This window comes from Pipra filicauda, unplaced genomic scaffold (assembly GCF_003945595.2).
Source record: "Pipra filicauda isolate LSUMZ 115617 unplaced genomic scaffold, ASM394559v2 scaffold321_size1097455_pilon, whole genome shotgun sequence".
In the NCBI taxonomy this organism is placed as follows: domain Eukaryota; kingdom Metazoa; phylum Chordata; class Aves; order Passeriformes; family Pipridae; genus Pipra; species Pipra filicauda.
This window is the reverse complement of record NW_024104445.1, coordinates 894,698-909,185: the sequence shown is the minus strand read 5'-3', so window position 1 is coordinate 909,185 and position 14,488 is coordinate 894,698. Positions and strand designations below refer to the sequence as shown.

Below are 14,488 nucleotides of genomic sequence, written 5' to 3'. Positions count from 1 at the left end.
AGGGGCAGCTCTTGCTGCATCTGCTTGTGTTAACACATTTGGAGTCTTCATGTGGGATAAAAAAAGGCTGGAGATGCTCCGACTGCGCTGGTGGGAAGAGCAGTGCTTTAAATAGAGGAGTCTGAGCGGGTACCAAGCATTAACCTCATGTTTGAGTGCAATTCAAAGACTTGCAATACCTTGTTTGCCCTTCTCTTACTTTGTTTGGCTGATGTAGGCGTATTTTTGTTTTTACTCACTTCTCTGTCCTATATTGTCCCTTTTCTTTCCAGCAGTGTTGACTGTTCCATCTGCTTGTTTATCACCCGCAGTTAGAACGCGAATTTCAATTAGCAATCTGCTTTGTTTGGTTTTGTTTTAAACAAGGCATTGAAAGCTCCAACAAAGCTTCAATACATAAAGCTACTTGTAAAGCAGCTGTTTAGGCTCTTCCATCATATGCGTGAACAAAATGAATTCTACTGCTATCAAGATGCATCTGATGAATTAGGTTTAATCCTCCTCTACTGTAGCAGATGGAAGGCACTTCAAGTGAAGACAGAAAGATTTCAAATGACTGAGATGGAAAATGGTCTTTGCTCAGTGCTCCAGAGACATAAAAGAAACTAAAACCTCACGTAGTAAGAAATACTTCATCCAGCAACTAGAAAAGCAGTCCTTGGATTTCTGCCCTGACTTCTCATCCTGGTGCTTCCCTTTTGAATCTGAAGTCACAGGTTAAGGGTGTGGAAGCAGAGAAGAGATGTGAGGCAGCATCCCAGGCAAAAATGTGCTTCCCTGGATCCTGCTGATCCAGGCTGCTGTTTGGGATATTGGCTGCCCGTGGCCCTGACAGCTTCTTGATCACTGGATCACCAGGATCCCTCACAGGCAGGGTTTCTCTGTGTTTGCTAAATGAAGAGGGGTGTGAGTTTGGGTTGGACTCCAAGGCCAACATCACAGAATGGTTTGGGTTGGAAGGGACCTCAAAGTTCATCCCATTCCAGCCCCTGCCATGGGCAGGGACACCTTCCACTAGCCCAGGTTACTCCAACCTGGCCTTGGACACTTGCAGGGATGGGGCAGCCACAGCTTCTCTGGGCAACCTGTGCCAGGGCCTCCCCACCCTCACAGAGAAGAATTTCTTCCTAATATCTATTCTAAATCTCTCTTTTTAAAAACTGTTTCCCCAATCATACATTGTTTGACACCCCGTCAGTAACACATGTGCCTAAACCCCTTTTAGTTGTGATTAAAACAAAGTCTGTGCTGAGCTTCTCAGCTGAACGGGTGTGTTACCAGGGCTGTAACCCACCGGTGAGAGTGCCCAGCACTGCAGCGTGACAACAACCCAACACCCGGCACTGCGGGCAATGGAAAAACCGCCCCGGGCTCAGGTGACGGGGCAGCCTGTTCCTGTTCTCCCGGCTGTAAGCCGACTCCTCGGGAGGCTCCTCTTCCCTGCGTCCTCTGTTCCAAGTGCCCTCGCCATGGCGAGACCCCAGAGGGCTGAGGAAGCTCTGCGGCGGGATGGACGGGGTCGGGAAGAGCGATCCCCACCGGGGAGGATGAGGGATGAGGGAGAGCGGCGGGACTTCACACCCCGCGCAGCTCCCACCCGGAGCCGAGCTGCGGGCAGGGCTGAGCGGGGCAGGGCTGGGGATGCCGAGCGGGACAGGGTCGGGGCTGCCGAGCGGGACAGGGTCGGGGCTGCCGAGCGGGACAGGGTCGGGGCTGCCGAGCGGGCAGGGCTGAGCGCGGGGCAGGGCCGGGCGCTGACGCGCGGTGCCGAGCGGGCGCGCTAATTGCCGGGCGCGCTAATTGCCGGTCCCGCGGGGGCGGGCGCTGGGGCGGGGCGGGGGGTCCGGTCCCGCCGCCGGGGCCGCTCTGTATAACCCGTCTCCCGGCAACGGGCGCGTCATTTCCTGGGGAGCCGCCGGAGAGCGCACGGACAGGTGGAGGAGCGGCGGGGCCGGGCGGCATCGCTCCTGCCCGGGGGGGTCCGCTCCGCTCCCGCGCTGCCCCGCCGCTCCCGGCCCTGCCGGCGGTGCCGCCGCGATGAGCGCGGAGCTGGACGGCGTGTCCGTGCACTCCTCGTCCTCCTCGTCGGGCTCGCTGGGCTCGGCTCCCGGTCCGGCCCCGCGGCCGCTCTCGGCGAACGTGCGGCGGCTGCACCAGGCGCTCACGGCGCTGCTGAGCGAGGCGGAGCGGGAGCGCTTCATCCTCTGCCTCAACGCCTACCACGGCCGCCGCAACGTCTGCGACCTGGTGCGCTCCCTGCGCGCCCTCCTCGACGGGCCCCGCCGCCGCCAGCTCCTGCCGCTGCTGCGCCTCGTCCTGCCGCGCTCCGACCAGCTCCTCTTCGACCAGTACACGGCCGAGGGGCCCTACCTGCCGCCGCCCGGCCGCCCCCCGCCGCCCCCGGCCCCGCCGCCGGTGGTCCCCGGCGAGCTGCGGCAGGTGACGCTGCGCCGGAGCAAAGCCCACGAGGGTCTGGGCTTCAGCATCCGCGGAGGCGCCGAGCACGGCGTCGGGATCTACGTGTCGCTGGTGGAGCCGGGCTCGCTGGCCGAGCGGGAGGGGCTGCGAGTCGGAGACCAGATCCTGGGGGTCAACGGCAAGTCCCTGGACAGGGTGACCCACGCCGAGGCGGTCAAGGTAAGGCGGGTCCCTACCGGGCTGCGAGGGTTGTTCTCCCCCGTCCCGCCGTGTCCCGGTCCCTCTCTGCCTCCCCGGTGTCCATGTCGCTCCCTCCCTCCCTGCTCGGGTCTCTCCCTCCCTCCTGGGGTGTTGTCGCCGTGCGCCCCGTCCATCCTCATCCCCCCGGCTCCACCCGCTGCTCCATCCCGCGTCCGCCGGTGGGACCGGAGCCCCCGCTCCCCCTTATCCGGAGGGAACCCGCAGCCCTTCGCGGAGCCGCTCCGGGTTTGCATCGTGTCGGAGACGGAGAGATCGGGCTCGTCCCGCCCAGCCGTGCGCTCAGCCCGGCTGGAAAGTTTGCGGTGGGAATAGCGGTGCCCGCTGATGGCCAGGGCGGTACCGAGCTGCCGGCGCGGCTCTGGGCTCGGCGGGCTCGTCCTGCGCTTTTATCACGTCTCTGAAACGCAGCGATGCTGTCCCTGGCTCCCTGTCAGCCTGGGAGGCTCGTGGAAGATCTCGTGGAAGCTGGAGATCTGCGTAAGCCGGGCTTTAAGCCGCGTACTCCAGCAGCCGTAGCGTGTTTGTCCTCCCAGAGATGGGGAAACTGAGGCACGGAGAGGCAGAACAGCCCCCTCGGGACTGCATCGTGCCCAGAGCAGGAGCAGATCCCCGATCCCCCTCTGACTGTGGCGGGGGGAGAAGGAGAACGGTTACACAACGGGAGGGCTCCCGCTCTCCCAGCACGGCTCCACATGCCCTGGAGACCTGTTGTAGTACAGAACAGGAGGGCGGCTATCGATAAAAGCTTTTATGGGGGTGGGGAAATCCATAAACTGTGAGATTTTCACCCGAAACTCGGTGTCCTGTGGCAAATCCGCGTTTAAGTGACCCGAACCATTCACGGAGATGATCTTGCGGCGGGTGGGCTCAGCTCGGAGCGTTCCCGAGGCACAAACCTATCGAGCTGGAGAATCGACTTTTTAGAGTAGCAATTTGTAGGCAGCGTATGGAGAGCTGTTTTCCAGCTGTTTGTGCTTTAATTTTTCCATAATAAGCTCAAGTGGTTCTGTTGGGAGCCTGTTTCGTGTGGAGTGTTCTCCGACAGCACATTAATCACCCACAGCTTTGAACAGTCTTCCCAGCCAACCTACATGGTCCCTGCCCCAGCTTTAAATCAGTGCCTCGGGCAAGGGCACGTCTTCCAGGCTGGAAATGAGTCCCTGGTAATCTTGAGACCAGGGGAAATATTTGTAGGAATTTTTTTTTTCTCTGGTTCCTGATGATAGGACAACACCAGTGTAAGTAAGTGAGCCTGCAATTTTGTGCCCTGGAGATTGCAAAAACCCCCCCATATTTTGATTATGCCGTTGGGATGGGTAGAAACCAGGTGTTAGAAATGGTCTCTTTCATGACTTCATCTCCAATTCATCCCACTCTGCTGGGTAATTCACATCACTTTCTGTTTGTTCTCTGATATAACGTACATGATGTCTCTCAGACATTATTAATTTTGAGTGAAACTAAGTGCTTCCTGCACAGAAATAATTCCTGTAGGATGTGGTTTGCCAAGAGCTATATTTTGTTAATATGATCCTGATAGGAAAGAGCAGCTCAGAATCTGTGTGCTCGCGAGCTGAACTTTCAACAACAGATTCATCGCTTGCCCAGTGCTGGCACCTTCTTGAGGTCCTGGGCTCTTTTTACACCTGGGAAGGGTTTTTATGACCCATGTGGTGGTGGTGGTAGAAACACTTTGCTAGGGAAGAGTCATGGAGTGATTTATTGCAGCTCTAATAGTTCCTTTGGAGGTTCTAAAATGAAGCAGGTGCTTATTTGCCCTCACATCCCGCATTTGGGAGCGGGGCTGAAGAGTAGATCGAGTTCAGTGATGCTCAAGGGCAGCTTTTGGAGGATTTCCCTGGAGTTAAGATGCAAACACCTCAGCCTGATGTTTTGGGTGTCACACAGCCTGTGAGAGCTGCAGGGACAAGAGGTGGTGATGTACAGGGTGGCTTGATCCCATATTCTCTGCTTCCCCTTGAAACCTGGGAGCTGGGGCTCAGAGTGGGTGCATTAACAGCTCTGCAAAGGCCTCTCTGGCTGTGGTCTGGTCTCCCTGAACAGAGCAAACCTCTGTGACCTGCCCTCCTCCCTGCTGGCTGTTGGTCTGCTCTGTGTGGATCAATGGAGAGAGAAATGTTGGATAAACAGGCTGGGCTTGGTCCTGGAATTCACGTGTGCGCTGTACTTGGGATTAAATGGAGAGAGGGAAAGGTGAGAAGAGAGAGCCTTTCTTTATATACCCCCCTGGCTGTGTAGCTGATCTCCCAGACGCTGCCTGCCTGCTTTTCGAGAGGGGGCTGTGCTGAGCTCTCTTAGAGTCTGTCTGATCAGCGCTCAGCTCCCGATCCCGCCCGTGGAGCGATGCTCCGGCTCCGTGTCCGTCTGGGAGCGGGCACAGCCCTGCTGCACTTCCATCCCTCCTGTCCTGCAGCAAGGAGCTGTCTGTCTGGGCCAGCGTTGTTATTCATCATGTGCCGAGTGTGTCGTTGTGAGAGGAGCTGTCAGAGCTCATCGTTTGGGGCGTGAGGCGATGGCAGGGCTCGGCGAGGCTCCTCGGCTGCTCCCGGGCTCGTCCTGCTCCGGGCGTGAGGGCGACAAACTTACTGAACCAGAAACCAACTCTGTGCCTGCTGGGGTGCTCAGAGGTGCTGGGCAGCGAGTGTGGCAGCGAGGCAGCTGTTCAGGCAGAGCAGTGAGTGAATACATTGCCTTGATTTGTTTGTGCAGCCTCGTGTGAGCGCTCGGCAGCCGCTGCGTTGGTTTTACAAGTCGTGGTGGCTCAGTTGCCTTTTCGTGCCTATCTGGCCATCCAGGAGTAGCCCAGCCACTTCCAGCCCTCCTCTCTAGGAGGAGAGGGGCACTGACTGTTGTGTAGCAGCAATTTCTGTGTACTCCTCGTATTTTCAGGCATCATTCAGAAAAAATGAAAATCATGGCGCCAGGTGAAAACTGCCACAACCCTGGGCAGAGAGGAAACATTGACCTGCACGTTGTCCCAGCTCAAAACTGACTGGTGACCTGTGACAGGTACGGTGGTGATTGCAGATGTTGTAGTGTAAATTACATCAAAAGTGCAATTCTGACTTAAACTGCAAGATTACCTCAACACTCCAAATCAATTCACTTAAGGACCAGCTTCTTAACCTTTATGGAAGCGGTGGAGAGTTTTTTTTATGCCTTGTCTGCTTTGTGCTCGCTGTTTCATCCAGATCCAAATTAAATGACTCCATTACAATTACAGCCCTATCATTGCAGCATTCAAGAGTGCACTTTAGCAAAAGATCACTGTCGTGTGAGTTATGGTGTCAGGGAAGAAGTTTGTGTTGTCTGCCGTATTTTTAGAGCTTGCTTGGCTTTCCTCAGCCTTGCTATGTAGGACATAGCACTGTGCCTATAAACTGTGTGTATTTTATATATATAGTGTATATACTGCTGTATTTCAGCAGTTGTGCTGAAAGTTTATATTGATAACCTGTCATATTTCGTGCAGAGCAGTTAAAATTGAGGTATTTTGTGGGTTTAGACCATCAAAATGTTACCCAGGGAGTTATTTCTCCAATAATCTGGAGTCGGCATTAAATTTGCAACCCCTTTCTGCCCCACCCCTTACTTTTGTTGCTCTGCAGTAGGTTTTTATGCCCTTTGAATCACTCGGGGAGGAAGGGGATGGGAGAAAGTTTGCACGACTCAGGTGGATCGTTCCTGGTTTAGGATTTGGCTTAAGGAGCTACACCAGCCTCAAAAGAGCTGCACTGATTCCATCACTGGCCCTGCTGTTCGTGCTGACAGTTGGGCAAACCCGGATAAGCTTGATGAAAATCCCCAAAACTGCACTAATTTGTGTCCATCAGGCTTGAGGGGTGTGATTCTGTCCTCTTGGTGTAAATCCAGGGTGACTTTGCCAAAGTCACTGGATTTGCATCGAGTTTATTCTGAAGGAACTGGGGGGGGTTCAAGCCCCTTGTCTTGGGTTGACACCCGAGAGGGATCACATCTCCTCCCTGGCCTGGGGTGGAGGGGGATCAAATCACATCCCCAGCCTGGGGCAGGGGGGGATCACATCACATCTCCTCCCTTTCCTGGGACAGAGGGGGGTCACGTCACCTGCCAGCACCATCTCTCTGTTCAAGCACAGGTTTTCACTCCTTCCAAACCAGCCTTTCCATCCCCTGCTCTGATAGTGCCAAGTGGGCATTTAAAAAATAATTAAAAGGAGATTAAAACTCCTTTTATGTTCTATTAATTTGGGTTTTCGTGGTGGCAAACAAGGAGAGAGTCTTCAGAGATTGCAATATTTCACAGGAGGTAGAAAGGGCTCCAGGTGCTTATGGTATTGCTAAAAGACCTCTGAGAAATGAAACGTGCAGCCCTGAGCCTTGGGAACATATTTAGAGCAATTTTCCTTTGCAGACAGCTTACAAAAGAGCAAATCTCATTCCACTGTTTCTTGTGATGCCGAATTAATTGATTATTGTGAGCTGACGCTGCTGATTTGCTGTGGGCAGCAATCACCCCTGCACTGGGGCCGGGGAGGGATGAATGCAGCTTGATTTGGTTGGGGTTTGACCCTTCCAAGTGCTTGGAGCTGTGGATTGTCACCCACAGCCAGGGATGGATGGGATGACTGAGGAGGGAAGGGAATGCATTGATCCCCGATTGTGTAAAGATATCAGCAGTGTTCCTTTAACTGCCTGTGTGCTTATCACTGTGTGTCTGTATTTTTAGAAGGCACTAAAGAAAGAGGCTAGAAAGTTCTCCCCTTCCCAGGGGATCTCAGGGAGCCAGAGCATGGCACAGGAGGATGTGACTAGCATCTACCCCAATAGTCAGACCAGTAATCTGTTCCTTGGTCTCTGAATCTGCTTAGAAACAAAAAAAAAAAAAACCAACTAAGAACTGCACTAAAAAAAGAGCTTAAAACACAGGTTCTGTGCAGTGCCACGGGTTTCTGCTCTGCCCTTCTGTCCTGCAAACAGCTTCTTTTTCAATTGCTGTAGCCGGGTGAGTTTGGAGGGAGAGGGTGGAAAGTGGAAAGTCAGCAGGATCTCCCTCTAGGTAAAAGGGGGGGAAATGATCGGGCTTGAACTTGAAGCCGCCTGCATTAAAAATGAGTTTTAACGCTCCTTAAAGGGAAGAGCTCGTGGCAGTGGATCTGTCAAGGGCTGTTCCTGGTTTCACAGGCAGATGTGAGGATGTGGTGGAGCAGATTTAATGCCGGACCTCGCTTGGAGCTGACCAGGGTGCTGAGATGATGCTCTGCTCTCACTGTGAGCTCATCTGAGCTCCTCAATTAACACCTCATCTGACTTGGAGCGGGATAAACTTGCACACGCAGACGGCATCTGCGGGAATGCGGGTTTAGCTGTGGCACCAGAGGTAGGAGCAGGTTATATTTGCTGCTGTACCACTGATTTCCCTCAGTGGGCAAGTTACTTAGTCATCTGTTTCCCTTCATTACACCGGCAAATCACAGTCAGCCCTAATGAAATCAAATGACATTATACTGATGCAAAAGATTAGAATGAGGTCCTTAATCTCTCCTCTCCTCATAATGCAGGGATGATAGCACTTGGCACCAGTATTGGCTTGTTCATCAGGTTAGTATTGTTAGGGCATCCTTGACTTCTTGGAGCATTAATGTCATTTAGTGGGCTCCTTGTAAATAAACAGTAGAGAAGTTGATAAGATAACCTGAAGGAGAAAAGCTTCTTTCCTTCCAGTGCCTGTTGGAAGAAAAAACAAAAGCATCAGTGTGCAGCAGAACTGGTGAATTAAAATATCCTTTACTCAGTCCCTGTGTCCTCGGGGGAAGACGATGGATTTTCCTGACACTTTTTCCTCAGTGTCTGCTCAGAGAATTATTCAGCTCTAAATCCCCTCAGTTAAACTGCCAAAGCATCTGCTGACACGACTTGCCTTAGTTTCTTTTGGCTGGGTGCTCTGTGAATTCTCCCTGTCAGGACTGCTGAGTGCTTGGTAAATCCAGGGGGAGCAGGGAGCTGGGCAGGCTGGGGGAGCCCTGCTCCTGCCAGGGCTCAGAAGCTGCCCCTGAGCCTCTCGGGGTGGGATGTGCTGGCAGGGGAGGCTGGAGGGGCCTCTGCTCTGTGCAGGCTCTGACTGGATGTCCTTGGTGCTTAGTCCAGTGTCCTGCTCGCTTCCCCACGTTGATTCTTTAAAAGTTAGTTTCCCCCCCAAGTAACTTGTGTTACCTAAACAATATGGGCTTGCTGGTGGTTTGTGTGACCTCTTTCAGCATTGCTTGGTGTGGAGTGGAAAGAGAAGACAAGAGGAAGCAGGAGGGAGTGCTCTGATCTAGATTGCCCTTATTCCCTTATCCCCCTTGCCCCCCATCCCTTGGCTTGCACCAATAAAGTTATGTGGAGTTTTCTGCTCTATTTATAATTGTCCTGGGCTTCCTGAGGGATGCACTGGGCAGTGACCAGCTTGGAGGGGTGGGAGGTTACAGAGCAGGGCTGGGGGGTGTCAGCCCTTGGAGGGGTTGGGAAGAAGGGCCTGGGACTAAGATTTCATTTGACCTTTCCAGGTGAGAGGGACGAGGGCTCCCTGCTGCCTTGGGGCTAAATGTGTGCAATCACCATAATTATGCATCTATTTGCATTTGTTTGCATAAATGCTGCTACTTGAAAGCCCGACTGCTGTCACCTTTGCCTTGGGAGAGGGGGAGAGGTTGGACTGTGCCTCCTGCAATTCCCATTTGTCTTCCTGATGGGAGGCCGTGTCACACCCTCCACCCCCTGCGCTGTGGAACCCGCTGCTCTCGCTCCATCTGGAGTGCCTGTGCTTCCCTCTTCCCTCCTTCTGTCTCCTGCTCTCCCCACCTGCCTCTGTGTCACCTTTTCTTTGTTCCAGTTCTCTTTGTTCCCGTGCAGGGATGAGCTGTTTGGACACCTCAGTGCAGCCCAGGCTCCCAGTTCCTCTGCCCAGAATGAGTTCCCTGCTCTTTGTCAGGCAAGATGGGGGTGGGATACACTCAGAATCATAGAACCCTGGAATGGTGTGGGTTGGAAGTGACCTTAAAGCTCATCTTGTTCCACCCTCTGCCATGGGCAGGGGCACCTTCCACTAGCCCAGGTTGCTCCAAGCCCTGTCCAATTTGGCCTTAAACATTCCAGGGCTGGGGCAGCCACAGCTTCTCTGGGCAACAAAACATCTTATTTACAATTCCAGGCTGCAGCCTGGGACAGGGGACAGTCTCTCCCTGCGTGTTTGTACTGTACCTGCTGAACTGGGCCTTACCCAAGGTGTGCAGTGTAATGGCCTTATATCCATCCTGCCTGCAGATGATCCCCGGAGCCAGCCTTTGAGGGCGGGGAATGCCTCTGCCTGCTGTGCTCTGCTCTGGGCAGAGGAACCATTCAGCTGATCTGGCTCAAAAGCTCCTGAGGTCCTGCCCCTGCAGCCCCTTCCCCTCCACAGCACACACAGGGAGCTGCTTCGTTCCCGCTGGCACCGAGATGGTTTTTCTCAGCTTAAAACTACCTGGTCCAGCAGGGACAGACACCCCGGAGAGAGCAGGAAACAGTGGTTAAACAAACTCCTGCAAACCGTTCCCTCCTCGGTGCCTGAATGTGCTGTAAAAGCTCCCTCTGCCTCCCTCCTGTGGTACCTCACTTCTTTCTCCTTCGCAGTTTTCTTTTCCCAAGCCCGTGCCTTTACTTACTTTTTTGGGGGGACTCGGTGCCAGATTGGGTGGTGCTCCACTGATTGACAACCTCCAGGGTGCCCGTTATCCCGTGCCCATGATCCCGTGCCCATGATCCCGTGCCCATGATCCCGTGCCCATTATCCCGTGCCCATTATCCCACAGCCAAACGGCTCCGGCCAGGCTGTTGCTGCCGGAAGAAAACAGCTTGAGCCTGTGGAGAGGGGGAGGATGGCTCATAGTTAATGCTCCTTGTATCCAACTGTGCTCTTCCCCACGAAGGAACGGAGTGGGATAGATTGCTCCTTTCATTAGCAGAGAAGGTAAGTGAGGGGGCTGTATCCGAATGCAGATCCAGTCAGGCTGCCAGAAGGATCCTGGTGATTAATTGCCATCGATTTCTGACATCTGTGTTCCTACTGGGGGAATTTTTGGAGGCCTGGAAGATGCTTTTAAGCAGCCTTCAGCCTTTTCAGGGCTGTGGAGAAGTGGAAAATGATGAAGATGGGAGAGGAGAGCCTTCAGTGGAGTGAGATGTGCTGGGCAGGACTGGCACAGCTGGGTTTCAGTCTGGGTTGTAGGAGAGAACATCATGTACTCTGTCTTGTTTTGGGGTTTGTTTTGGTTTTTTTTTAAGATATTTGTGGGCACATGAGATGTGTGTTTGCTTTTTTGACTGTTTTAAACCATCTACTTCACTCTCAGAGGACTCAATAGATAATTAACTAGTGTGTTGTCAGGGGCTCAGTAGCCTTATGGAATCACTCTGTCCCCCCCCCCCCTGGCACTTGCTGCTTCTAATAACGTTTCCAGGCAATTGGTGACTGTTTCTCTGCTAAAGGTTCTGGCACTAATTCCCAGATCCAAATAACTGATTTCTTTCAGCTTGGCTCCTGGCAGAGGTGTGCTTGCACGCTGTGGTGCCAGAGTTAAACCTTCCACCCCACAGCCTTCAAACACCTCAGGGATGGGGCAAAGCCAAATCTTATCTGAGACTGGAGCAAAACACAGCAGCCCTGAACAACATGTGGCAAATCCCTGGAATGGCTTGAGGAAGGAGATAGAGATGCAGCCTTGCACTGTCTGATTCTGCAGAGGGGATTAAGGAGGTGGAATTTGTTATTTAATGGTAAAACGGGTTGGGTTCAGGGTGCCCATCAGATAACAGGCTTTCCCAAAAACACTCAGGGGGAGTTCTGCTGTCTCTTTGTGGTGGTATCTCTGCAGCTGCTGCACACAAGACTTGTGTGTTTGGAAGGGAGTTTTTCCTTCTGGAAATCCCATCCAGAGCCTGTCTTTGTGAAAGTCCCCCTGTGCTGGCACTGCTGAGGCCACACCTCGAGTCCTGTGTCCAGGTCTGGGCCCCTCATGGCAAAAAGACATTGAGGGGCTGGAGTATATCCAGGGAAGGGAACGGAGCTGGGGAAGGGGCTGGAGCAGCAGGAGCAGCTGAGGGAGCTGGGGGGGCTCAGCCTGGAGAAAAGGAGGCTCAGGGGGGACCTTCTGGCTCTGCAACCCCCTGACAGGAGGGGGGAGCCGGGGGGGGGTCGGGCTCTGATCCCAGGGAACAAGGGACAGGAGGAGAGGGAACGGCTCCAGCTGTGCCAGGGGAGGGTCAGGTTGGACATCAGGAGGAATTTCCTCATGGAAAGGGTGGTCAGGCTTGGAAGGGGCTGCCCAGGGAGCTTTGGAGTCCCCATCCCTGGAGGTGTCCCAGGAAGGCCTGGCCGTGGCACTCAGTGCTCTGGGCTGGAGGACAAGGTGGGCATCAGGCACAGCTTGGACTCGATGGTCTTGGAGGTCTTTTCCAACCCTGATGATTCTGTGACAAGAACTCTGTCCTGAAAAGCTTCTCCTTTAGTCCCGGGGAGCTGGGCTGACCCTTGTGAGAAGTGCATCATTCATGTGGTGCTGCCCCTCTCTTTGCTGTGGGGGCCTCACAAACAGGGCTGGCAGCAAAGTCGAGGCCAGAGGGCTTGTGCCAGCCTGGTGGCACCTCTCTGGGAGCAGCAAGGGCAAAGTGCTCCATGCTTGAGCAGTTGCTGGGCATGGGGACCAGCAGCCTGGAGGCTTCCAAGGGAGTGGTAATCTGTTATAAACCAAAACCTGCCAAAATCCCGTGCTCAGGTGGGCGTGGAGACACTCTGCAAACATCTCCCAGGAGGCCAGGGTGGATGCACAGTGTGGGAGAAGCCAGTGTGACAGGGCTGGAAAAGAATTCCTGCTGATTGCTTGATGTTCAGGGAGAACAGCTGGAAAATGGGCCTGTCCTGTGCTGTGGTTATGGTCCCTGCTGGCCAAAACGGCAGGGAAGGATGTGTTGAACAAGCTGTGTGGTCCCTGATCTGTCAGGAATTGGCACCTCTAAACCCCAGATGGTCAGTTGGCCCCTTCTCACCAGCCCTGAGTGGGGTGGGCTGACCCTGGTGCCCACCAAAGCTGTTCCATCACCCCCTCAGCTGGACAGGAGTGAGAAAATTTAACTGAAGGTGGGTCAAGATAAGGACAGGAGGGGAAGAAAAGAACAGAGGGGAAGTGCAGCACTTCTTCTTGGGCAGGGAGATGGGTGGTGGCTCTGCTCTCTTGGAGCTCACCATGGCAGCTGATGGTGGCTTCTGGCTCTGTTTGGATGCAGGTGGAAGCTTCTCCCACTTGGCTCACCTGATGCCTCATCCTTTTGCAGCTCCTCATGCCAAGCAGTTTGTTAAGGTCTGGTTCAGTGTGTGGATGCACAAAGGTTCTGCAGGTCTGTGCCAGATCGTGTTCCATGCCTGCTGTGCTTCAGTGTGGATTTATCCAAGGGAAAACACTGCTTCCCTTCTCCTCCCCTCTCCCAGCCATGGCAGCTGCAGTTTAAAGAGCTGGTGGCTGCCTGGAGAACAGAAATCTCCCTGGAAACTCCAGTGTTTGAACAGAACTGACTTTAGTGGTTATTGGGTGGGGTTTGTGCTGAGCACCCCGTGGTTTTTGGGAAGACTGTGGTGACCAGAGGGAGGACACCTGGAAGTGTCCAAGGCCTGTTCTTCCGTGTAGAGCGGAAAAGGATGGGAATGCAAGCACCAGTCAGGATGATGAGGCATTTCTGTGGCAGAGGGAGGACTGGACTCCTGTGTTACTGCCTGCCCTCATCGTTTCCCTGTGCTGGATGAGGAGCTGCAGCCCCACTCAGAGGTGAGACCTCGCTCAGGGGACTGTCAGTGCTGTTGCTGCCTCGGTACCTGGGTAAGGCAGTGGTGTTGTGGAGACTGAAAAGGGGTTTTCACAGAGCTGTCTGCAGTTTGAATGGATGGAGAAGGGTTTGGGGAGGGCCTGTACCCCATAGAATCATAAACTTATAGAATCAGGATCTGCTGAGCTGGAAGGGACCCGTCAGGGTTGTCGAGTCCAACTCCTGACCCTGCACAGAATGCCACCATCTCACTGGGGTCACTGGCAGCTCTGGGGGAGGTGAGAAGGCTCCCTGCCACCCCCAGTTCTGCACTTCAGCCCATCCTCAGCCTGGTTTTGTGGCTCAGGAAGCTGTGCTGTGCCCTGGAGCATGGCTGGGCTGCAGTGCCCCTTGGAGAGCGGGCAGTGGGCTCAGAGCTGGCTCCCAGTGAGGGCTGGGCTGATGCCAGCAGGGCTGGAGTGTGGGGAGCACCTCTGCCTGCAGGAGATGCCCACAGGGGGTGTGTTTGGGGGATCAGGGCTTGGGGCAGGGGAGCAGTCCGGGGGGGTGAAGTGCTCTGCGGGTGTTGGGATGGAGCTGTTGGTTTCCAGTCCTTGTTTTAAGCTCTCCAGGCACATGGTGACCTTGGGAGCATGTGACAAGTTTGCAGCCAAATTGCTCTGTGTGATGGAGATGCTGAACTGGATTCTCTTTAGCTTTGGCAGGGAGGGACAGGAGTGTTGCCAGGTCAGGGCTGGGATCCAGCCAGCCCAGTATTCCTGACAATATTACCCTTTTCAAGGAGCTGCTGCTCTTAGTTCTTCCTGGTCACAAGCTTTGCTCAGCAGCTTCTCTGCTCAGCGGGGACAGGAGACCTTGTGGGAGCAGCTCATCAAAATGATGTATATATGGGAAAAAAAAACCCCCAAGCACCTCCCTTCTGAGAGCAGGTCTGGAGTGTTGATGTTCCTGAGGCCTCAGAAGGGATCAGCACT

General features: G+C 54.2%; 1 protein-coding gene and 1 long non-coding RNA gene across 4 annotated transcripts in view; one reads left to right on the top strand and one right to left on the bottom strand.

Annotated features, from left to right (window-relative positions):
• The first annotated feature begins 1,935 nt into the window (after window positions 1-1,935).
• Window positions 1,936-14,488, top strand: part of WHRN (whirlin) — a 48,735-nt gene continuing 36,182 nt past the window's right edge. The window contains exon 1 of one of the 3 annotated variants that reach the window (XM_027727425.2): window positions 1,936-2,637. In XM_027727425.2, coding sequence (XP_027583226.2) covers window positions 2,038-2,637 — 600 coding nt within the window. In that variant the 5' untranslated portion in view covers window positions 1,936-2,037. Of the gene's footprint in view, window positions 2,638-10,558; window positions 10,669-14,488 lie in introns of those variants that run through there. The other 2 variants (XM_027727424.2, XM_027727426.2) reach the window with 2 other exon arrangements.
• On the bottom strand, window positions 8,166-10,406 carry LOC113991281. The gene is made up of 2 exons (XR_003541883.1): window positions 10,364-10,406; window positions 8,166-8,405 (listed from the first exon to the last, which is right to left on the bottom strand). It is a non-coding gene; the product is annotated as an uncharacterized LOC113991281 (long non-coding RNA).